The 24,275-nt window shown below is 57.5% G+C and overlaps 2 protein-coding genes across 3 annotated transcripts in view; one reads left to right on the top strand and one right to left on the bottom strand.

The window, feature by feature from the left end:
* Positions 1-917: 917 nt before the first annotated feature.
* Positions 918-15,038, bottom strand: SLC9A5 (solute carrier family 9 member A5). Of its 2 annotated transcripts, XM_057376468.1 has the most exons (16): positions 14,870-15,038; positions 9,474-9,776; positions 8,653-8,816; positions 8,289-8,367; positions 7,432-7,609; positions 7,081-7,301; positions 6,702-6,904; positions 6,095-6,184; positions 5,896-5,966; positions 5,056-5,185; positions 4,807-4,895; positions 4,533-4,659; positions 4,233-4,403; positions 3,599-3,668; positions 3,311-3,442; positions 918-2,936 (listed from the first exon to the last, which is right to left on the bottom strand). In XM_057376468.1, the coding sequence occupies exons 1-16, from the start codon at positions 15,000-15,002 to the stop codon at positions 2,470-2,472; spliced, it is 2,628 nt and encodes an 875-aa protein (XP_057232451.1). In that variant the 5' UTR covers positions 15,003-15,038; the 3' UTR covers positions 918-2,469. The 2 variants fall into 2 exon arrangements, with proteins under 2 accessions (XP_057232451.1, XP_057232452.1); XM_057376469.1 differs by lacking the exons at positions 8,653-8,816; positions 9,474-9,776; positions 14,870-15,038 and having other exon boundaries at positions 8,293-8,367.
* Positions 15,039-16,576: 1,538 nt separating this feature from the next.
* Positions 16,577-24,275, top strand: part of FHOD1 (formin homology 2 domain containing 1) — a 16,208-nt gene continuing 8,509 nt past the window's right edge. The window contains exons 1-3 of the mRNA XM_057376428.1: positions 16,577-16,806; positions 22,887-22,993; positions 23,129-23,193. Coding sequence (XP_057232411.1) covers positions 16,621-16,806; positions 22,887-22,993; positions 23,129-23,193 — 358 coding nt within the window. The 5' untranslated portion in view covers positions 16,577-16,620. The remainder of the gene's footprint in view (positions 16,807-22,886; positions 22,994-23,128; positions 23,194-24,275) is intronic.

Below are 24,275 nucleotides of genomic sequence, written 5' to 3'. Positions count from 1 at the left end.
ATTCCTGCTCACAACATGGCTGGGGTTGAGGTTGGGCAGGAGGGGCTCCGAGCTGCTGGCTGGTGGCATAAAGAGCCCGCACCCACATCATCTGCAAGGCTCAGATATCCGGATGAGACAGCAGCAACCATCCCCAGCATTTCTCGAAGCTGAGARGTCTGCTTTCCCTCCTCTTAGGACCTGAAGGCTGCAGACTCACCTCTTCCAGGAAACAACCTGGCCCACATAGCCTGGTGTCCTGCCAAGGCGATTGTGTCTGCAGGCAATGCTGGCACTGAGGTCCAGCAGGCAAAGCACAGCTCAGCCAGCAGCATTGTTGGTGGGATGCAAGGCAGATGGGGAATGTCACGAGGAGCAGGAGCTTCCACAGAGGCCAGTGCAAACCTCCCAGGGCTAGGAGTTACATTTGATCCTGTCAAAAATTTTGGCCTGGGGGTGATGTTGGATGCCAGGTTCAATACAAGCCAAACATCTACCTTGTGGCCAGGAGATCAAGGAAAAGCAAAACAAGCATACACTGACGGAAGGAGGCTCCTGTGACCCAGAATCCCCTGAAACAGATCCCTTTGAACCATATTTTTTAGCAAGGAGAGAGGCAGCAYGGACATGGGAAGATGTGGGTTCCCAGCACACTGGTGGCTGTGCAGCCACAGCTCTGGGCAGAAGGGCCTGGCTGCTCCCTCTGCACAGGCCTAACGACGGCTGCAGGCCAGCGTCTCTTTGGAAAGAATTYCACATTTTCCGCAAACTTTATGAAGGCCAGGAAATCCAGTTAGGCACATTGAGGCTGAGAGGGGAGCTGGGGCCTCGGGTGGAGAAGAACGGAGAGGCACAGGGACACGATGCCTGCAAAGGAGAACCGAACTGGGACGGGCAGAGATTCCCAGACAGCAGAGAGACCAGATCACAATGTCTGCTCCAACTCCAGTTTATTGAACATTACAAAATACTCTGCATATATTTTCACATTATAACAATATCCTTGCAAATAATATATTAAGTCTTGAGTCATTTGTAGTGCCCATGGCTACAGAAAACACTGACCCAGCTAAAGATTTAATATGGCCCAATATCAGAAATCAAAACTAGAATATTCCATACCAGAAATGCAAAACTATATAAAAACCTTTTAAAAACCTCATGCTCATCTGGTGGAACAGGTACAGAGCTGAAGGGCCTCTACAAAGCCCTGCTGACAATGCTGGGTGTYCCACCAGCTCACCTGCTCCACACTGGGCTTGCCCACCCAGTGCATCCAAGTGTCCCCTTGGCACCTGYGGTCTCAGCACACCCACAGACCTGCAACAGGCAGGCTTTTATCTGCTTTGGGGCATTAACAGTCCAAGTCCCCATTTTCCCAAAGACGAGCACCCCCAACTCTCCTGCTTTGATGGTGCCCAGCCATTGTGCTTTTTTGTGTGCTGAGCAGTTTTTGGGGAGCAATTCTTGGCCCTTGGAATCACACCAGAAATAATTCATTGTGTGGGCCACCAGGTGGCTGGAAGGCAGGTGCYGGGGACAGACCTTTGAAGGTGCACTCTGCTCACACCCATCACCCCTGTTCCTGATACATTCATACCTGCTGCTCGCTCCACTGCTTGCACCATGACCAGTCCACCAAGCTGATGGGCCCCAGGCAACTGGAGGGACTGGGCTGTGGGCAGAATGAACACCAAGGATGCTGTGAGGGCAGCTGCCTCCTATTAAAGCCAGAAAGCTGAACACTGCAGCTGTTGGGATCACATCCAGGCGACAGGAGTGAGGCTGGCRCAGCAGGCTGGCTGTTAGAGGAGTTCCTGTGCGTACAGGTTCACTGGTCCAGCTCTTGGCGGAGCCAAACCTCAGGAGCACTGCTCCCAGTCCTGAGAAAGTCACGGCCTTGTCTACGTGGTGCCTCCATAACCCAGGGAACGCAGAGCTGTCATGGCAAGGAGCCCATCAGGAGCTCCTGGCCGAGCTCCATGCATGCTGTGAGGAACCAGCGCTGTGGCCACCTTGAAGTCAATGGCTCAGTCACTGCATGGGGCGGGCTCTTGTGCACTGGGAGTGGCTACTGGCCCTTTTCCCAGAGGTCTCCTACTCACAGCCARGCTGGAGATCAGCTCATACTCCTATACCTGTGAGCAGCCACAGCCCATTTGCTCGCAGCCCCCACCTCAGGGCAGCACAGCCATGACAGGATCAAGTCCGTTTGGGGTCTCTAACCACCCAGCTGTGGAGATGTGTAGGGACCAGAGAGGAAGGATGAAGTTTGTTATCTGTGCCTCCCTGGGGGKACAGGGGCTGGTACCTGTTGTTGCTGCACAAAGCCCAATTATTGACCAAGCCCACCCCGGAGTGCAGGTCCAGGAGTACTGGGTTCTCCTGCTGCTCCTGGAGTTTCTGGAGACACACACAAGCTTTACAATGTGAGACAGCAGGTCACAGCCTCTCTGCAGCCCCCAGCCCCTTCCCAACCCACAGGGTGCCTCAGAGGTGGCTCGCTCTGTTGAACATCAGCCACCTGGGCTCCACACTGGGTGCCATCCTGCCCTGCTCCTCCGTGGCCATCAAAGGCTGCAGCTCCTGTTGCTCAGGACCRTCCGGGCTGCTGTCACTCTGTGACYGGCYGCTCTTGGAGACATGGCTGGGGAACTGGAAGCAGGAGCTTTGCTCTGGCATCACCTGGCTCGCAGACTGGGGCTGCTCCTCCAGCACAGGGCAGGCAAATCTCCTGTGCTGAGGTCCACTCTCAGTGCCYGGGGGGGAAGCGATGCTCTCCAGGGAGGAGATGCTTTGGTTCCACGCCTTCTGCATATCCACTGGCACGATCTTGGTGGTCTCCGAGGAGACATAAACAGCCAGATCAGCCTGGTCTCCTTTCCATGGCAGTTCCTTCTCTGCCAAGGTTGGCGATGGAGGGATGATRCAGGGGCTGGGGCAGACATCCAGGCTGCCTGGGGATGCAGATGGAAGGACAGTGAGCAGGAGCTTGCACAGCTCTCAGTCTCTCCTTGGACCCTGCAAACGTTGCAGCACCAACCACTACCAAATGGCATAGAATCCTAGAATATCCTGAGTTGGAAGGGACCCACAAGGATCATGGAGTCCAACTCCTTGCCCTTTGCAAGACAACCCCAAGAATCACATCATGCACTAGCCCAAGGATGCAGGACACAGGGAAGCTCTGCCACACCTCCGGAGGACAGTGATTCTCTCCCATGTTYTGCTGACTTTGGTTTTGCCCAGGCCAAGGCAACTTTGCTCCACAGGTAGAGGAAGGACAAGCTACCCAATAGCAGCTGCCCTGGCCTAGGGCWTTGGTGCCTACCAGGAGCTGTCTTTCCCTGCAGGACCTCATCAGTGGCTCGAGCGACGAACACAATCCCCTCATCATCCTCTTTCTCYGTCTCTGAGCTATCACTCTCCTCCTCCTCTGAGCTGACCATCACCAGGACAGGAGCTGCAGGCAGATGGAGTGGCTTGGTTTGATGCTAGCACAACCCTGGCTGCTGTCATCTGACCCAGCTGGCAGTGGGCAGGCACAGCAGGTGCTCCTATCCCACCCCACCAGGTCCCCTTGCCAGGACCTGCCATCCTCACCTGCCACTGGCCTTACCTGCATCCTGCCAGGGGACATTTTTGTGCGTCTTCCCGTTGGATGCCTCTTTGGTCAGAGAGATGTTCTTCTGTGAAAGAAAAGRAACTGGCTGGGACCTGCCCTGTGCAAAGCCCTAAACCCAAGAGGTGGTCCTGCAAGTCAGCCAATTTTGGGCATGCAGATTACCACCCTGGCTACATGGCAGATGGTTCCTATCCTTAGGCTGTGCATCTTCATGGACCCACAATGAATTGCTCAGCTGCAATGGCTTCAAAAGCTTCCCAAAATAAGACACCTAAGGCTCAATTGAAGGCACAGTGCCACACTTCTGAGACTGGATCTGCACCAGCATTGAGGCTGCTGTGTGTTGAGTGCTCTTGGTAAACAAACAAAGCTCCTGCAGGGCTTTGCTAAGGGAAGAGCCACCCCACAGCACTGATGGCATACTGGGGACACATGAACACACAGCACCTGCATGCTCACATGCAGCATCAACAGGACAGAGATAAGATGAGTGCTTTCCCCTTTGGCTCTGGAGTTACYGATGCCCTGCAGCACCTCATCTACACCCCAAAAGGACTTCACTGACTGCATCCMKGGGGAGGCCAAATCTCAGAGCCAGRAAAAGAGCAGGAGCTTGGGAAGGACTTGCCTTTTTCCTGCCTTTCTCCTTCAGCCTGGCCTTGCTCTTGGAGGAGCAGACATTGTGCTTTGTGGACTTGAAGGTCTCCAGACGCCTCTTCATGTTCTGCCGGAAGATTTCTTTATCTTGGCGCTCTTGTTTATCTGGAGAGATGAAGTGACGGCTGTAGCTGGCCTTGTACTGGCCGAGGGAGAGGCAAAGAGACACAGGGTGAGCAGCTGGCCCCACAGAGCATCCTCCATCCCTGCTCCTCCTGCRGGCGCTGCTCCCCTCGGGGTCAGCTGCACGCCGTGGCCCCGGAGCGCTCACCCGCCGGCGGGGCTTGTAGAGGCTCCCTCGCAGAACGTGGTGCATGGCAGCGTCCTCCTTGTCCCTGCGGCTCCGCACCGTGTCGATCACCTGCAGGTCCAGGCACGCACCGCTCCCGCTCTCCCTCCTGCGCAGACATGGGTATGGAGCTGCTGAGCTCCATGCACACATTGTGCCAGCCCCCAGAAAGCCCTGCCACAACCCATCCGCAGGGGAAGAGGGCAGCTATGAGATCGAGGTCTGTCCAGGGGCTTGGAGGGATGGTTGTACTCACAGGAGGTTTGTGACTGATGACTCTGACATGGACGTGCGGCTGGGCATGGAGGGCAGGGCCAGCTTGGCAGCYGAGTGCACGTGGCCACCCTGGGAAGTTGGAGGACAAGGCTGGCATCAGGGTAGCAAGGACTCAGCTGGGCTGGGAGGGTCCCCACTGCCTGGCCAGAGGGTGCCCATGTGGCCATGCATGAGGGGAACCTCTCCTGCCAGGGCCATCCTGCCGCCTGGCCACCACCACTGCCTGTACCTGATCCACAAAGCTGATAGCATCACGGATGTTCAGCTTGTAGTAAACATCCCAGATCTCATCCCGCAGCCTGTAGGCAGATTTCCGCATCAGGAGCTGGCTCAGGTATTTCTTGTCAAACTGCTCCCACCTGCCATGAGATGAAGACACAAGCAGTTTAGCTCCCAAGAAGAACCATGGCCAGGGTATCTACCCACACAAGGCTGAGTGTCCAAAGTGTCCAAAGTATGGTGAAGGGAGGCTGGGCACACAGGACCTGGCTGTGCACAAGGACACGCACAGCCAGGGAGAGCAGGAGGGGAGGGGACATGGTGACCCTTCAGCCTGCCCAAGGGGAAGCCAGACACCAGCGGGTCTGTGAGAGGCAATGCGAGTAGGACTGGGGCCACCCTGCTGGAGCACTTCCCCTGCAGGAAACAGGCTTCTTGCATCCTTTTCCTGTTGGTGTGCTGCAGATAAACACTGCCCAGGCAGGAACAGGGCTGCTCCCTCCTCAGTGCCCAGCACAGCTCCATCCATGAGAAGGCAGAGGGCCATGGCCACCAACATGGACACCCCAAGTTCTGACCTTGGCAAGCAATGCCAGCTCCACAGCATCCCCAACCACACCTGCCTGAGCTCTCTCTGGGAGGCTTTTGTGATCTTGATCTGCTGCACAACAGCAGCCAGATGGTACCTATCCAGACTGATGGACAGACATAAAGGCTTCCTGGTCCTGTTGCCCTGCCCACAGCAGGGGTGTCCTCCTGTGCTGGAGAACTTTGCTGCAATGTCCCTTTGGCTGGCACGTGTCCCCCATTCACCTGACAATCAGCAGAGGATCCTGGCTAAAACACTCACTTGTCGCGCCAGTAGTGGTAGCCATGATGCCCCACGATGTCCTCCACTGCTGCCAGGATGTGGTCRAAGGCCTTGAGTGAGGGKAAGAGGGTGAGCAGTGGCAAGGCYGTGCATGCCCCGGGGGTGCCRAGGTCATACATGGCCCTTGCCCATYCCCACAGAYGTGGGGAGCCCGTCAGCCTSAGGCACTGTCACCTACATGCTCATGCAGCTCCTCGTTCAGCGTGGGCTTGTGGTGGTCACTGCGCTTCACCTTCAGCCACGTCACCAGGGGTTTGATGGTGAGGCCCTAGAATGGTAGGAGAAGGCAAGGGAAAGACTGGGAGGGCGAGAGGGTGCATGGCTGGGGCAAGGGGAGCAGAAGCAGCACGAAGTGACCGGGGACAGTGGCTGTGCCAGCCACGTGTGCCCCTACCAACCTGACCCCCTGTGCCACAGTGTATGCCCCCACTCCTCCTTCCCCTAGACTCATATCCCTCCTCCCTGTGGCTTCCCTTCCCRGGGTGCCAAACAGCAGAGCCAGGGCCCATCAGCAGCTTTGTAAAGAGAACAGAGTGACCGGCACACACTCTTGGAGCTCTTGGTGCCAGTCCCAGAAGAAAAGGCCAATGGGAAAAGAACATGGGCCATGGCCCCACCATCACAACAGACCCCATAGTGGTCCTGCACACCTGGTAAGGGATGGGGTGCCAGAAGGCACCCAGGACCAAAAATCACTTGAAAAGAGATACTTTCCCAAAGCACATGTCTCCAGGCCAGTTCTGGGGCAAGAAAGCAGCACTGGAGGGCACAGTGCCCATCCTCACCTGCACAATRACAGTGAAGAACACCACCACGATGGTTGTTGCCACAAAGTAGTCCTTGGCTTTCACCTTTTCCCTGTCCAGCAGAATGACGAGGGCGAAGGCCACAGCTCCACGGAGGCCACCATATGACATGACCACCTGGTCGATCCTATCCAGGGGAATGAGGCGGAAGCGGTTGAGCACGTAGGTCTGGAGGACAACACCTGGGGAAGAAGGAGAAGGAGAGCCTGGAATGCTGGAAGAATCCTGCCTGCTCCTGGAGACAGCAAAAAAACCCAGCCAGGATGGGCTTGTGCCTCAACCTTTCTTGGGGAATATCCCTTTTTGGCAAGAAAAGGGCTGGGTGCTACCATCCACACACACAGCGGGACAGACTGACCCACGGCTCTGAAGAGCAGGATAAAGAACAGGGTGCCCAGCACCAGTGCCGTGTCCCATGTCCACTTGGAGGTGTCCACAGCYGAGATGCCCAGAAACATGAAGATGATGGTCTCTGAGCTGCTGGCCAGTGTCTTCATGGTGTACTTGACYGTGGTGCGGGATTTCTGGGAGATGTTGGCTTCCACGTACTTCTTGCAGCARATCCCACAAAACGTGACTCTGCAGAGGGGCAGAAGGAGCTGGCATGGCCCTACAGCGGGATGAGGAGTGGGTCTGCTCGCTGCCTCTTGCTSCTCAGCGCTGCAACCCCGATTTCCTGGGCTCCCCTGGGGGACACYGTGGTACTCACGCCAGGATGGCAGAGAGTGAGACCATCTCGGCAGCGAGGTACGCGACGTAGGCCAGGAGGAAGATGAAGAGCGGCTCAATGATGCGCACGCGCTTGGTGAACCGCGTGATCAGGGCCAGCAGGAAGGCGAAGAGCAGCCCCACGGCCGTGCCCCCCAGGCTCACCAGGAAGAAGGAGGCTGGTAGGAGGAGAAGACTGCACGATAAGCAAGTGGGCCCAGCTCCTGTGTCCCACAGCCATGCCACGCTGGACTGGCCAAATGCCATGTTCCCACCCAGGTCCCCACCAAAGCATCYSCTGRAGCACCTCTGCTATGGGGACAGGCTGATAGARTTGGRGCTGTTTAGCCYGGAGAAGACTCTGGGGAGACCTCMGAGGCTCTTCCARTACCTAAAGKGYACTCCAAAAGAGCTGGASAGGGACTTTTGACATGGACATGGAGTGACAGGACAAGGCARAATGGCTTCAAACTGACAGAGGGCRGGATTAGATTGRATATTAGGATGAAATCCTTCCCTGTGAGGGTGGGGAGGCYCTGGCACRCATTGTCCAGTGAAGCTGAGGCTCTCCCATCCCTGGAAGTGTTCAAGGCCAGGTTGGGTGGGGCTCTGAGCAACCTGGTCTAGTAGAARGTGTTCCTGGTCATGGTAGGGGGGTTGGAAYAAGACKGTCTTTAAGRTCCCTTCCAGCCCAAACAATTCTGTGATTCTGTGCTGATGGCYAGAATCTGTGATGGATGGGGATGAYGGAACTGTGGTGCTCAGGGTCCACCCCACAGGACAACAGCTCCTRTGCTTGCCCCCCTCCACTTGCACAACAGAGGAAGAGGTGGAGGGGCTGGTGTGGCAATTACTCACCTACCCCCTTCACGTAGTCTGTGGCATGGATGTGCGCTGGGCCCAGCTCCACAAAAGAGTTGAAGACCTTGTACAGCACCTGCAGGCAAGGCAAATCCCTTGAGGAACACAGGGTACTGCCCTGCCTTGAGAGGGGCAGGATGGATCCTGTGGAAGAGGCACTTCCTGCCCCAAACCTGCCAGGTAACAGCTGATTTCAGCAGGCAAAGTCTCCTAGGGCCAGGAGAAAGGAAAGGCCAAGAGAGCATGGCATGGGTCTGTCCCCAGCCTGAGGATGTCATCTGCATCCTCTGCCCATCCTGGGGAGTCCAGCACCAGGGACTGTGCTGGGCTCAACATTAGAGTCCCCCAAGCTGCAACTCACCACRGTGACAGCATCATTCAGCAGAGACTCGCCAAACACAATGATGAAGAGGGTCTCATTTACGTGGACCTCTTCGAAGACAGCCAGGACTGCCACAGGGTCCACAGCTGAAATCAGGCTGCCAAAGAGCAGGAAATCCATCAGCCCAGCTTCAACACCTGGATCTGTAGGACAGAAGGACCAGGGTCAGGTGAACCAGCCACCCTAGAGCCCCTCTCACCGGGCAGAAACAAGCCTCTCCCTCAAAATGGTCCCAGTGACCTGGCTGCAGCACCTCAACTGGGAGCCCAGTGGGACGAGCCCAAAAGTGTTCCCAGACCTCCAGAGTGCCCTCAGAAAAGCAGGGCTTAGTGTATTCTTGCTGCAACATGAGAGGAGCATGAGGRATGTCCCGCTGGCACCCAGGGGCATCACTGCTGCTCCAGCAAGCACCACCAAAGGCRGCTCAGCAGCCCCACCTCAGGTCCAGGCATCAAGTGGTTCCTCAGGGCTCAGGAGAGCTCAGACACCCCAGGCCAGCCAGGGCCAGTGGCTCCAGCCAAGGACAAGGAACACGGCAGCGAGCCAGCAAYGCTGGCCAAGGTCAGCAGACAAAAATAGCAAAGACATGAGTCAGCCCAGTGCCAAGCAGGGCCCTACTGTCCTGCATGTTTGACCGTCCTGCCAGAGCACCATTCCCAGGATGTCAGGACCGCGTTCGTGCTGTGATTCCTAGGAATCCACAGCAGAGAGAGGCAGTGGGCTATGAAATCAGGGGAGCTTTGCACCTCCAACCTGTTTTTTGGGGATGTGGTCCAAGTTGGGCGGCCCTGCACACCCACCCATGAGCCCGGCCCGGTGCAGCCCCCAGAGCGCGGTGCCRGTGGCGAAGGAGTTCCAGAGYGTGCCCACCACGGCGTAGGTGAGGATGGCACCRATGTTGTCGAAAAACAGCCGGCTGGGCATGAAGTACCCCGAGTCCAGGACAATGGGAGGCAGAAGAAAGAGGAAGAACATGTTGGGCTCCAGCTGGTACTCGGCTTTCTTCGCCACAGCCAACACGATGCCCCCGAGTCCTAGCCCCAGCAGGATGAGGAGGCAGCTCTCCGGGACGATGGATGTCACCTTCCTTGACAGRTGGAAAACTAGAAGGAAAAGAAGAATGACAGCATCAGCCAAACAGGTACATGGACAGAGCATCCCAAAACCGCAGGCTCCACAGAAGGGTTGGGTGATGCATGATGAATGGGAAGAGGACAAGGGAGCGCCTATGGAAAGGCTGCTTTGTGACTACATGTGCACAGAAGATCTTTCAGCTACCTCACAGGTCAGGATTTCAGGTCCCTGACTCTTTAGGATTTCCCTCTCCTCCTCAGCCACTAATAAGCCAAGCAGACAGGCATTTTACTTTTCTTGGCTCCTGGTGTCTGCACTTAAAGGATTAAAGCAGGCAGCGAGCAYATTCACAGTGTCACGAGCACTGCTGGCCACTGTTCGAGTGAAGAAATCCTGGGATATGTCACCCCACTCGGAGATGAGGATGCTCAGCCCTGGCGATGGGGTGACCTTGTTTGCATCTGTCTGAGCAAGCAGCCAGAGCAGCATGCAAACCACTGCAGCACAAGCCACACCAGWGCACAACCTCCCTCAGCACCAGCTAACCTACCTGCATGCAAAAACACAGGCACTTGGGAGCTGCAGATTTAGTGATGCTTGGAATAATCAGTTTATTCCATGCAAGGTTTGGGCCAAATCTGAAGCTGCCACGGAACAGGATGTATTTTCTAAAGCAAGGAGAGGATGCCCTGGTATTCATCCATCAGTAACGTGGCAGTGAGCCTGTGCTCAGGCACAAGTCAGCAGGATGCCACGCCAGCCAGCACAGGGGATTCACTCCTCCAGGCACCCTTTTCCCCAAGGTCAGGGCATCGTGTGTAATCCCAAATCAGTCCAGCTTCTGGGCAGCCAATCCCCATCCCTRTGGGKTTCTCCTTGCTAGCACAAGGTRCTGTAYTTTTGCTGCCCCCATGAAAGGGCCRTGCTTGGGGAAAGGCTGTCGAGGGTCACARTGGTTTTGTCCYYCCAYCACTAAGTGCTGCCATCACTTGTGACATCCAGCCCAGTTCTGTCATATGACTTGGCCACAAGATGAAGAAATCTCCTGGGGAATGGCTCCCTCCAGGCACTTCAAGAGCYACCTCTGTCCTTGTGCACCCAGCAGGTACAAGGGACATCAAGGCAGGCTCTGAGCCATCACTTGGCTGCAAGCCCAGCCCTGCTACCAACCCCAAAACCCAGTCCCTAAAACCCTTTAGCTGGACTAAAGGTGCCCATTGCTTGTGCCAAGCTACTCCTCGAGAAGGAAAGCTGTGCTATGGTTGAGTATCAATCCCAGGTCACTCGGCTGCTTCCCTCCTTTGGAACCCCATGGACAGACCACAAGGTCTGCCTAGCCCAGGGTGCTGTCTCCAGGCACAGTCCTGGAGAGGAGCCCAGAACATGCAATACTTCATCAGTAGGTTTCCATGTCTCTGTGCCCTTGTCATTTTCCTCTGAACCTGTCCTGGTCCTGCTCTATCCTTCTGGGATAGGTCCCAGTGTCCCTGAGMTGTGGACACCTGGGGAACTGAGGTTGTGGCCTCTTGATGTTCTTCCTTTCTCTCTTCCCAGCACCTCTTAGGTGATTTTCTTTCCTTCACTGCAGCTGAGCTCTGAACTAGAGGAGATAATTCAATGTCAAAGATCTGGTTCACAAGCAGAGACAACATCTTCAAGCCCACCACCCAATATGCAGGCTAAGGGCCACCTTTCCTCCTGTCCAGGACCTTAAGAKGTTGCTCCTTGGCACRGTAAGCCACATCCATGCCCCAGCAYTGGCTCCCTGCCACAGTACAGCAGGGGCACTGCTGCAGCCGACAGGGGCAGAGCAGTGAGCACAGGGGAAATGTGATCTGCAGCCCCATCAGCAGCCACCTCAACAGGACAGAGCACCCATGCCAAGCCTCTGCCATAGTTTTGCCAGTGAACACCCCAGCCACAGTGCCCGGGGCACCCCTGCTCAGCCCAGCCATCTCTGCTCACTGCKATGGGCTGCAAAACAGCCCTGGAGACTGCAGTGATAGGGATGCTACAGCCCTCCAAGCAAACCCACAGCCTGAGGAAAAGCTGGCTGAGCTTCATCCAGGCCAAATTCCTGCTAAATGACCACACAAGTCACTGCAGAGTCCTGTTCACCCCACACAAGCTGCCTTCACCAGCGGAAGAATGGTGCTCACTCAGCGCTTGCRGCAGGCTGTGAAGCCGCTTCCCACCCACGGGAACAAAGCTCTGAAGTTTTCAAGAAGGGAACGMGGCGTCCAGCCCCTTTCTGCATTCTCAGGAACATTGCCAAGATCCCTGCTCTCTGCTTCGGCAACCCATCTGCATTCCCCGTGCTGTGGAGCTGTGTCCTGGCTGGTGGGAGAGACCCAGGAGAGCACGTAGGGATTCTGTGGGGACATGGGGGACACGGGTTCTGACTGTCATCCATCAYTGAAATGTTCAAGGCCAGGTTGGATGGGGCTTTGGGCAACATGGTCTAGTGGAAGGTGTCTCTGCCCAYGGCAGGGTAGTAGGAACAAGATGATCTCCAAGGTCCCTTCCAGCTCAAACCATTCTAYAGTTCYGTGCTTGTTTTCATCAAGCCAGAAACTTGGGCAAAGAAAAGAGAAGCATCAGTGGGAATGATCCTGCTTATCCAAAAATCTCATGGCTGATGGGGAAAGCTGCCACCCTCGCCAGGAAATGGCAGTACATGAGCTCCCCCATGTCACAGAGAGCACAGTGGGGACAGGCAGAACGAGCTCTAATTTTATACACGCTASTCAAGAATTTCAGCATTAAAGGTTCCCACAGCAACGGTAACTTAGCCACACGTGAAATAACTTCAGAGACATAATCCATACTCAGGCATCCATAATAAAGGATTTGCCTTTGAGAGAACTCAGGGCCAAAACCTGCTCTGCTTTTCCAGAGCTTGGGAAATGGCAGAACACCTAAACCAAGACATGAGTGGCTGGGGACAGAGGCTGTGGTGTGAGGAGAGAGGGTTACAACCCATGGCAATGCTGCTGCGTGGAAAAACATCGGTCTGCTGGAAAACTCMTGCCCTTGGGGCAGTTGTGTGTAAGGAGCATATCTGGGGCAATGCTCATCACCTCTCTGTTCCCCACATCCTGTGCTCTGACTGAGGATGGAAAAGGCAGCAAAGCCCGGACGATRCCTCGCTGTGCAGGAAGGCAACACCCAAGCCAGTTTTTCCCTGCCCCGGGTGTTTGCTGGCTCGGGTCACCCCAGCATCGTGACTGCCTCTGAGAACAGAGCCCACAGTGTCATTTCCCCATCACCCGGGCGTGGGGCCGCTTCCTCCGCTGCAGTCACAGGGCTGTGAGCTGGCAGCCCAGCACCACAAGCACAACGGAACCTCTGCACCAGCCTACGCTCAGCGGCCACAGCTGCCACAGCTGGTGCTGCCCTCTCTGCTCCCCAGAATCCTCCAGCCCTGGTTCATCTCCCCTGTGGACTCCTGTGCACCCTGGGAAGTGCACGTGCCATCTCTGGGAACACCCATGGCAGGGTGCTGCCTGCAGCCCTGCACCTCTGCAGGGCCGGGTTTTGCTACTGGCTCCAGGCTCTGAGTGTCCACTGGACCCACCGGACACACTAAGTCCAGCAGCTCGAAGGTATCAGCCATCAGCCATCAGGGTGGTGTCTCATGGACAGAGAGGGAGAGTGGCCATCAGCTTGCCTCAGGCCTGGAAGAATGTGCTGGATCTTGGGAATGATCCCAGGTTGCGGGGGAATGATCCCAGGTTGCGGGGGAATGATCCCAGGTTGGGGGGGAATGATCCCAGCTCAGGCTGGGGGCTTGGGAATGATCCCAGCTCAGGCCCCCCTGCACCCACCAGCAAAAAATCCAGGGCTGACAGAAGGGAGTGCGTCAGTGGAAACCTGCATAGGGAGCAGCTCCAGGGAAAAGCTGGAGAGAAGGAAATAACAGCCAGGGAAGGGAATTGTCTCTCTGATCTTCTGCAGGTAGGAGGGACGCACTCGGCAGCTGGAGGTGGCACAGCTACAGAGGAGTGCTGTATTTTTAAGCTCATGATACCTTTTAATTCATTCCTCGCGAGGCTTTAGGTCCCTCTTGCGARAAAGCAAGGAAGGAGGGGAACGGGAGATCCACAATGATGCCTGGGACAGGGAGAGGCCAGCTGGTGGTCACAGCTGAGGCTGTCCCCTGCGTACTGAGCGCTGCTGCAAGTCCCTGGCTGCTCAGAGATTCCCCTGCATAACTTTAAACCCCATTACTCAAACCAACTCGAAACTAAGAGGGTGTCTGCACCCCCAGCACAGGGGCTGTGCCACAGTGGGGGCCCCAAGGAGAAAACCTGCCTCAAGGTCATGGTCTCATCCCCTGGGCCCAGCACAGCAGGCAGRGGCACTGCAGGGGACCAGCCCTCTGGGTACCCTGCTTGGCACCCACTCATGGCTGTCCCCTCCCYGGCGCCCCGGGTGCTGGTGGGGAGCCCAGCCCTGCGCCACTCACTCACACACATCCTCATTGTGCCTTCCCACGCAGCCTCTCGCAGCASAGCCTCCCCCGGCTGCGTGGTCCCGTGCTGGGGAGCACAAGAGCCCTAGGTCGCCCCGATCTGGAGTGACCCACCGGAGGAGACTGCAGCCACCTCTCCATCCCSAGGCTGCTGAGGGCACATCCAGCCGGGCACTGGCATCCCCGACCTTTCCCCAGGGCTGGGAGGTGAGGGGAGCAATGGCTTCTAGACCTGCCAGTGGCAGGTGCCGTGCCTGCCTTTGGGAATACAGGACATCTTTTGGGGCTTCTSTTCTCGTGAACCTTCCCTCCTCTGCACCCACCCATTTATCCATCCGTGCTTCGCAGGAAAGAACAGCCCGGGCCCTCACCTTTTCCTTCGGGCGGTACCTTCACCYCGCCGCCGCACATCACCCCACGGCAGGGCACGGAGGAGGTGGCGTGGGGGTGATCCCCGACCTCCTCAGTCCAGCCGAGGGTGGTGACCAGCCGGGTTTGTCCCCATGACCCGTGTCCCGGCGGGCGTTGACACCCCTCGTCCCGGGTGGCCCCGAGCCCGCCGGGGATGCCGCATCCCCCCTGCCTGCCCGRGGGTGGGCACGGCTGCTCCCGGGGGACCGGAGCGGGTGGGGACATGGGGACACTCACCGATCTTGGCCAGGCTGGCTACCAGGATCCAGGCGGCCACCAGGCAGGGCGCCTGCACCTCCCGCCACTGCCACCGCAGCAGCTCGGCTCCCGCCGGGGCGGCGGGGCCGGGAGAGGCCGCCGGGGGCTGCATGGCCCCGCCGCTCCCGCCGCTCCGCTCCGCCGCGGTCCCGGTGCCGGTGCCGGCCCCCGCCCGCGTCACGCGCACGTGGGGATGCGCCGGGACGGCCCCCGCGCCCCACGCCATGGGCCCCGCCCCGACCGGCACCGGCCCGCCCCGGACCGCTCCCGGTACTGCCCGGAGCCCCGGCACCACCCTGCTCAGCCCCGGGATCCCCGTCCATCCCAGCTCATCGGCGCCTTCCCGCAGCCCCCTGCCCCTCTCTAGACTCCTGTCCCTCTCTCAGTCCTCTCTGCAACCGACCCGCATCACCCTGGTCCCACATGCCCTCCCSCTGTGCCTCTGCTCTGAGTCCCGCCACCCTGGCTCCCACCAAATTCCCAATTTTCCCCCTCCCAGCCAGCCCCTTTCCAGCTGAAACCATCCACCCCTGCCCAGGTGCTCCCGGAGCACCAGCTGGGAGTACCCCAGGGGKGCCCCCATGATTTCTGTCTCCCTTTTACCTCCTCAGCCCCTCTTCAGATACTCCTAAAACCTCCTGCTTGTTGACGAGGCCACCCCCCATGCTCTGGGAGGTGCCCCATCTCCCACACCCCATCCCCAAGGCTCCCAGCCCAGGAGATCCAGGAGCTCATGCCCTGGTGGGGCAGCAAGGTATGCCCAAGCAGCCCAGGGAGATGGGCAGGGGGTAGGAAGGGACGCTGACAGAGTGCTCCATGGAGAGCCAGCTCGGAGCTGTGTCCACATGGCCCCAGAGGACAGGACAGGACAGGACAYCTTGGACCAGAGCAAGACCTCTGGCTGGTTGTGCACTCTAGGATGCTGGTGCCAGGCTGAGTCCACTGGCTGGGTAGGAATGGGGCACAGGACACTTCCCKGGCAGCCTCGGTGGCACCACCTCTTCCCATCTCTCTGCTTGGGTGCAAATGTGCTACAAATGTTTGCCAGCAGAAGTCAACGGCTGGGGAACACAGGCTGGAGGCAGGAGCAAGKGGAAAGCTCCCTGCCCACCACTCCATCATATCTGGCCATGGTCATTGTCCAGGTAATCTGTCAAAAAGAAAGTAAAATGGGTTTTACACAAGCTTTGTTTTGCAGGCTAAGGTCTGCATGCCCCRCTTTCAGGGCAGCACCGCAACAACCCTGGGTCCAGGAAGCTCATCCTGTACCGCTTCCCCCCTGCCGCAGGATGGGGAGTTTGAGCCCAGCTGCACATCTGTGTTCCAGTTCAACTGGGGCRAGCAGCCCCACCCGGCCCCCGGAGCAGCCTGGAGCCTCCTGGGGCCTGGAGCATCCCGGTGATGCCCCACGGGACCTGGAGGACCACTGACGCCAGAGCAACCTGGAGTCTGGAGATTCCTGGTASCGGGGCATCCTGGTGGAGCCCTCCAGAGCCTGGAGCATCCCTCCGGGCCTGGAGCATCCCTGATRCCAGAGCGTCCCAGTGGAGCCCCCCAGAGCCTGGAGCATCCCATGGCCCGGAGCATCCCTGCGAGATGCCCGCGGGAGGGCGCGCAGAGCACGGAGCGGCTCCTCCCGGGCCGGGGCGGGCCGGAGGGGCTGGGCCGAGCCCGTGTCCGCCCGCGTTCCCGGGAGCGGGGCCGCGCGTGGCCGCGGCGGCGGCGGGGCCATGGCGGTGGTGGAGGCGGCGGAGGCGACGGTGCCATGCCGGGTGCAGTACCTGGAGGACGCGGATCCCTTCGCCGTCGGCAGCTTCCCGGAGCCCCGACGCGCCCCGGTTTACGCCGTGGTGGAGGCGCTGGCCCTGGGCGCGCAGCTGCCCGCGGTGCACCGCCTGCTCGGGGCCCCGCTGCCGGTGAGGAGGAACGGGAGCGGCGGGGAGAGCACCGGGYGGGCACCGGGTGGGGGACGGGGCTGGCACTGCCGGCCAGAGGGGACCGGGGGACGAGGGGTCGGGCGGAGTGTCCCGGGCAGCGCTCCCGGTGTGAGTCACGGCGGGACTCGTGAGCCCCCGCCGGAGATGCCAGCCTCSGCCGGTCCCGGATAAGCCGGCGGGGAGGAAGAGGATGTGCTTGCTCAGAGCACAGGAACCCAGGCAGGGGGAAGCAGGATGAGGACAGACGTCCGTCCCCGTGTCGTCGGGGCTGAGCCAGGCAGCGTGTTCCGCACCGGCATCCCACGCCCGGTGTCCGGGAGCGGAGCACAGCGGCTCCCCAGCCCTCGGGACCCTTCCAGTGCTCCTGCTCGCTGTGCGCCTGCAACTTGGGGAGATGATGGTGGGGCCGGAGGGCCGCCAGCCCCTCACCGGCYGCTCATCTCTCTGGTCAGCAGCAGCTTTGTCAGCAGAAAGCAGTACGGAAATTCACGCTGAGCAATTTCCTCCAGGTGGGAGGAAGGCAGGAGGCCGAATGTGAAGCGAGGCACCGTGTCTTGTTTGTGTGTCCTCAAATCTGATTCGGGCTGGGAWGTGGAGGAGACAGGAGAGACAGGGACCCTGCCTGGATATCTCCTGTTGGCACGATGCTCTCGGAGCATCCTTCACAGGATGGGGACGGGCTTGTTTTCCTCTTTAGGAACGCAGGACCCAGCAGAGCTTGGCAATAGCTGAGCATCTCCGTCTTGCAGCACTACAGGAGTGCAAGGAGGGGAGGCAGCAACCCAGGCTGGCTGGGGGAGTGTGGAGTGTGAGCTGGAGAGAAGAGATGGAGCAGCAGGAGGGGGAAATCGGCTCTGTGTGCCTGACACTGAGCTTGCTGGCCTGCCAGGGGAGAGGGGATCACTTTGAGACTTTTGCCTGCCCCCAAAAAAACCCTCCCCTTTATCCCATTTTTCATTTTTCTTGGAGCAAAGTGTCTCATGTTGTCGCTGTCATGGGATTTTTAGGCGRTGACTAAACGGAGTTTGTTTGGGAACAAACAGCCCGGAGACATGACGAATGGAGCAAACTCAAATTTCAGGCGTGTGCTGTGCTCCCTGGGCAGGAGCTGGCTGTAACGGGATCGCCASTCCGGAGTGCTGCCATGGTAGCATGGGGCAGTGGGAGGGGGAGGGAGGACTGGACACTGCGTTCTCAAGGACAGGAGCAKTGCAAGGAGGTCCTGTGCCCAGCACAATTGTGTTGACCCTGGGATTTCAGGCTCTGTTCTCTGCCTAAGTCAAGCTCTGGATATTTTTTCCTGCAGTTGCCCTGCATCATCCCATGACCCTTGGTGAAATCACAGGTGAACAGYTAGGATCCTGTTCTGGGTTTATAAACCAGATTTCTGCATTATATAGGTTATAAACTATGCTGCCTTTGGAGCTCCATGCACCACATGGAGCTCTCTGAGRCAGCAGGGGCTGCAGAATGTCCTACCTGACAAGCTGGGATGCTGGCTGGGGCTTGCATGAGCAAACATATCCATTGGGAGCCTCCTGCAGTAGGATTTACAGCCTGTGGAGTGAGGTCAGTCTCCCAAACCACCCCGTTCAGTCCAAATTCAGAGCTGGCACCTTTGGAGCTGTGCAGATGTCGTTTCCCCTGGCAYGACCAGCCAAAGCCTCCCCTGGTGCCCTTTGTGCCAGGTTGCACTCAGCTCCATTAGTCGCTGCCCTAAAATTAGTAAATGAACAGTCRGATTTTTCCCAAGGAACTGCTGTAAAAAAAATCAGCTGGGGAAGCCTGGTGCCAGGTTTGTCCCGCTGGGCAGCGTGCCTGGACCTGCAGAGMGCTGGGAAGAGGATGCAGCAGCCAGGAGGGAGCTGAGCTGGAGGTGCCCTCATTGTTGGAGGAGGAATGAGCTGCAGGCACTCAGGGGATGAGCTGCTCTGGGAGAGCAGCCGAGTCCTATCCTTGCTGAGCCCAGCAAAGCTGCTCCCTGTGCTGGGAGAAACTTAGAGATGATGAGCAAGGGGTTTCTGGTGCAGGCATCACTGCCTTGAATAGTYTGTCCTGCCCCATGACACCCTTCGCGCTTCCTCTCCCTGTGCACGATCTGTCCCGTCGCTGATGACTTTTTCATGCTCTCCGGGAAGTGTGTTTGTGCTTGGAAATACCTTCCCGCTTTGTTTGCGGCTGCTGCATTGTTTGCCTCCAGGCTGATAGTATCTTCTCCTGCTTTCCAGCATTTTTCTAGTACCCTTGGGTGATGCTTGGGCAGGGTGTGGGCGTTTTCTGAACCTCTGCGGGCAGGTTTTGACAGAGCAGGTTTTTTTGACTGTCCTTTAAGTCCCCAGAGGCCCCTGAGCTCCCTTGCCCCCAGCACTATCTCACCTCTGAATCTGGGGATTTTTCCAACAATTGCAAAACCCATCAGGCTGAGTTTTGTTTTCTCCTTCCTCCCCCGGAAATCTGGGAAGAGCAAACAGCTCATTGGCCTCAGTGCCCTAAGCTTGCTGAGAGCTCTTGTGCTCCATAGAAGTGCCAGTGAGGCAATCTCCGTGTGTGAAGTGCACAGTCCCCATCCCACAGCCCTGTTGCCCTCTGTTTCATAACAGGCTTGGGGAGGGCTTTGCTGAGGATCTGGAAGGCACAAAAGCAGTGAGGAGGGGTCATCAGTGGCACTCCTCTCCCCTAATTTGCTGCTTGCTTAGAACTGCATGTTGGTGCTCAGCAGCCCCTGGCGCTCCCCAGCTTCCAACACTGTTCTTGCATGGATCCYAGGGAGGGAGCTGCAGCCATGCCATGGCTTTTCCAGGACTGGGGTCCTCCCACTGCCACGGGTCTGTTGATGAGCAATGAGAGGTCTGTTAATGAGCAATGAGCTCAGCTGGAGGAGCTTCCAGAGGGAGGCAAGTTTGCACTTCTGGGCCAGCTCTGCGTGACCTCCAGAGATCTCTCCTGGCTTTGGTATTATTTCCCGCCCTCATGATAAGGCAGTGGCAGTGTTCCCATCCACTTGCTGCCATCCATCATGCAGGAGTGGACAGGGGACAGCACCTGAGTGCCTTGGCAGTTGACACCTCTCTTAGCCCTGCAGCTGAATCATGGCRAATGTGCTTGGTTTGGGTTGGAGTGTGGGTTAGTTCTACAGCATAGCTCTATAAACCATCAGTTCTTGTGTGTTGTGGGAGGGTGAGCAGAAGCTGGTGATGCCAGGGCTTTCTGACACACTGGTGCCTTGTGTTTAACTGCTGCAATATTATTTAAATAATATTATCTTTTCTGCAATTTCCCCATWGCCCTTCTAGAAGAGCTGCAGCGAGGTTGGGAAATTGTGGTTACCACAAAAAGAAAGTGTTAGAAAGAGGGTTAAAGTGTTTCCCTTTGCTAGCAGATAAAGAGGATACGCGCTGTTCAGCCTTGGAGCATCTCCCATGTGGGGATGCCGTGATAGGGGTGAGCAGGAAGATGTGGTGCTGTGTTGGGTGGTGTGAATGCGGCTGTGCATGGATGATGTCTCCATATTGGAGGTGGAGATGTCTCCATCACACCCCCATTGAATCCTGGAATTTGGGTTTGGGTTTGAAGGGACCTTAAAAGGATCATCTTGTTCCACYCTGCTGYCATGGGCAGGAACGTCTTCCATTAGACCTGTTGTTCCAAGTCCCATCCAACCTGGCCTCCAACACTTCCAGGGATGGGGCATTCAACACAGAGAGACAAACCTTCTCCAGGTCATGGGTCCTTGTGCCCCATCAGGACTGGCACCAGCATTGTGTCCTCAGCAAAACCCCAGAACCTCCCTGTGGAATGGGTGAAGGACATCCATCCTCCTGCAGGGTAGCTGGGACTCCCAGGAGCCGCGAGCTGGATGTGTGAGTGTGGGACACTCCCCTCTCCCAGCTCTGTTTTGCCCTCAAGTCCCCATTCCCCTCAAAGTCCAGCTCATTTTATAATGGTTTACCAGGCAGGAGACAGATGGATCAGAGCCACCCTGCACTGGGAGTTGTTGGTAACCTGTGACCCCAACTTGCTGTCCCCAGCAGCACGACCCCGAGATCCCAGCTTGATCCTGCAGTATATAAACATTGGGGCAGTCAGTGCTCCCTGGTGTGGAAGTGCCTCCCAGGATTTTTGGCAGGGCAGCAGAAGCCTGGGATGGCCTCCCTCCACCCCCAGGGGATGGTSTTTGCCAGGGCGGTCGCAGCCAAACCATGGTCCAGTGCTTGGAGCATCCCTAGTGGGAAACGCTGCCAAGCTCACACAGGAAATATGAAGGGTCAAGTCCCAGGGGCTTGGCCTCCCCACCAGCTGGGACATGTCACCAGCCCTGAAGGAGCTGGGGATGTTAACTCTGCCTTGCTGGGGCTTTTGTGCTGGATGTGGTTTGCTCTTTGCTGTGTTTGAGTGCCTGGGTGGATGCCGGGATGACTCAGGGGATGCCCAGGTGGATACAGGGATACCTGAGGGCATGCAGGCATTGCTGGGAGGATACAGAGGTGCCAGGAGGATGCAGAGGTGTCTGGGAGGATGCCCAGGAGCTTGCAGGATTGTCTGGGTGGATGCAGGGATGCAGAACAGCCTGTCCCAGTGGAGGAACGGAAGCATTCCAGAGCGAGCAAACCCTGTATGGGRTCAGTGTTAGGAACTCACTCTGTGAAGGCAGAGCTGCCAGCCAGGAGCACCTGCCCCATGCCAGCAGCCTGTGTTTGCTGCACATTGCCATGGCTGGCTGGCGTGTCCAGTGACCACGGGATGTGGAATGGGACACATCAATGTCCAGCCCAACAACAGTGCCCTGCCAGATAGCCCGTTATCCTGAGGCGTGGTCAGCATTAATTGCTTCAATGTAGTTGACATTTTAGTTTGGCCTTTGGAATTAATGTCACMCTCCCAGTGAATTCATACGAGCTTGTACACAATACTGGGACTCGCGATGGGAATGTCATGGAAAGGAATCCCACTGAGATGCAGGAGACATACCCCATATTGCTATGGGATCTGTGGGGAAAGGCATTGATGGGAAAGGCAGAGAAGCTGTGACTGTTCCCATCTGAGCTCCTCAGGCACAGGGTTGTGCTCAGAGCTTTGTACAATTTGGGGTTAAGTTGAAGGGAGTTTTAGATGGCTGATGAGCCCCCACTTCTCTCCCTTATTGCTGCGTGTGCTGCTTGCTCATTTGCACCACGAGTGGCTTTAATACTGGGGTTTTATGCCTGGTCCTCACTCCTGCCGTGCAGGACTGTTCCTCAGAGGTGGGGTGAGCAGGGAGAGGGTGGGGCCAGGGAGTTTCAAACGCTTTAGGAACAGATCCAGATGTGCAGGCGAGGCAGGGTGCTGGCACTGCCCTCCCTCCACTTCTACYCATGCCTCGAGGGTGAATTGCCGTGTCCCAGAAGACCTGCTGGGTGCTGTGGGGTGCTGCTGGCTCCAGGGTGCCTCAGGAACTTTGTGGGTGCTGTACCTGTTGGCTGAGGTGTGCTGTGGGTACTGCATGTGAACTTTCTGGGAAGATGTCCTCACCCCAGCGGTGTCTCGGGGCTGTGCTTATCCCCATCCYGATGGAAGGCGCCACGTGGCTGTGGGCTGAGTCACAGGGTGTGTCAGCAGGGGACATCCCAGGGATTTGGGGTGTCCCTGTCTGGGCTGGGTGCCTGACGGTTCCCTCAGACCCGGTCCCTGCAGGCGGGGGCAATTTGCCAGCCCTGGGAGGAGACGGATCCTGCCCCAGTCACACCCCTGCTGACTAAGGGGAGCCTCAGGGAGCCGAGCTATGGAACCTTTTGCTATGGTTCCGACCCAGGGATTGCCAAGGAGTTCGATGGCAGCAGAACTGCCCTYGCTCAGCCTTTTCCAGGAGGGGGCTCCATGTTTCTCCACAATTAGCACAGGGCGGAGGCAGAGGGTGCTGGGGCATCTCCCTGCAGAGGCAGTAACTGGGGACAGGTGGGAYGTGCCACCCCATGCCAGGATGTGTCTGCTAGCTGAGTTTGCTGCGGGCAGGAGGGTGACCTGGGAGTGCTCTGGGGGCTATGGTGGGCACGGGARCTCAGCCTGGCTGTCTGCATCCCCAGCTGGAGGACTGCACGCTGCAGGTCTCACCCTCTGGACACTACCTGGACCTGGACTTGTCCCTGCTGGAACAGAAGGATGATCTGGAGGGTTTCTATGAGGAGGTCAGGTGAGGCACATGGGGTACCTGAGCCCTGTGGGGACAGGACACAGGCACACCACATGTGTGTGAACACCACGGGCAAGGGGCAGGGGCTGTGGTGATCCCACTGCAGGTACTYACACTGCATTTTCTCCACCTTAGGAAGGGGAGACGGCCAACCCTGATCCTGCGTACACAGCTCTCCGTCCGAGTCCACGCCATCATYGGTGAGTCGGGGCTGCTCCCTCCTCCAGGCTGCTGTAGGTCCAGCAGCTCCACTGCCCTGGATGGTGAAGGTTTGGCCTCTGCAGTGAGTTTTGGCCAGGCTTTTTGTGATGGAGAGGGTTCCTTCTGCCCCATAACCCCTCTCAGAGACCAGGGCACATGGTCTCTGYGGGGTACCCGCTGAGTTAGTTCCCTTCATCCTCAGAGATCAGGACTTTTGCCTCTTGGGCCCGGAGCTCACCACCCACTTCAGTTATTCYGGGTCATTCATGCAAGCTCTAAATATAGCTGTGAGGATATAAACAAACGACTCTTGCGCAGCAGAAAGTGCTGCCATGGCTTTGGGCAGCCTGCTCCAAGGTCCTGCAAAATATTCAAGAGTCTCAAGCTTTTTTTTTTTTTATCTTTGGCAGGGGGAAAACAAAGTGAACAGAGTGATGCCAGATGGGCATCAGCTGACTGTGCAAGGCTGCAGCTGAGCCATGCAGGAAGCCCAGGGTCAGGGTCGTGGTCGTGCTCTTTGCCCACAGTTCCCAGGCTCTGTCTGAGCCCTGAGCTCTTCTGCTTTCCCTCCCGGCTGCTCTGACAAGCTGATAAGGGAGTGGAGGAGGCTGCTGGGACACTGTGTTTTGCAGGGTGTGTCGGGAGGACGGCTTGGACATACTGTTTTTGGTTTGTTACAGCTCTAAGCCTGACCCAAATAAGTTGGGATGTGTAGCTAACTCAATTTTTGCATGTGGGAAGTGCTGGCTCTTGATGGCTTTGGTGTTTTCATGGGGCTTTCCAGCTTCCCATTGCCCCGGCTGCTCCAATCTGCCACAACCCCCATAAGCACATAGTCCCCAGCCCAGTGACAGTCCTGTCCCTGAGCAACCTGTGTCACACTCCCATCCTTCCCATCCCCATCCTGCAGTTTTCCCCAAGCTCYGTGGATGCTGGGAGCTCTGGGACCATGGTGTGGCTGTGCCCAGGGACAGGCAGCTAAAAGTATCTCAACCTCCTGCCCGTGTTCCTGTTTAGATTCTGCACAGGAAACCAGAGGGAATATTTGTATCAGTGCTGGTCAGAAAAAAAAAAAAAAAAA

The sequence above is a fragment of the Malurus melanocephalus genome, unplaced genomic scaffold, assembly GCF_030028575.1.
Source record: "Malurus melanocephalus ecotype Western Australia unplaced genomic scaffold, MMel_1.1 scaffold_279, whole genome shotgun sequence".
Lineage (NCBI taxonomy): Eukaryota > Metazoa > Chordata > Aves > Passeriformes > Maluridae > Malurus > Malurus melanocephalus.
This window is presented reverse-complemented; position numbering and strand designations above follow the sequence as displayed.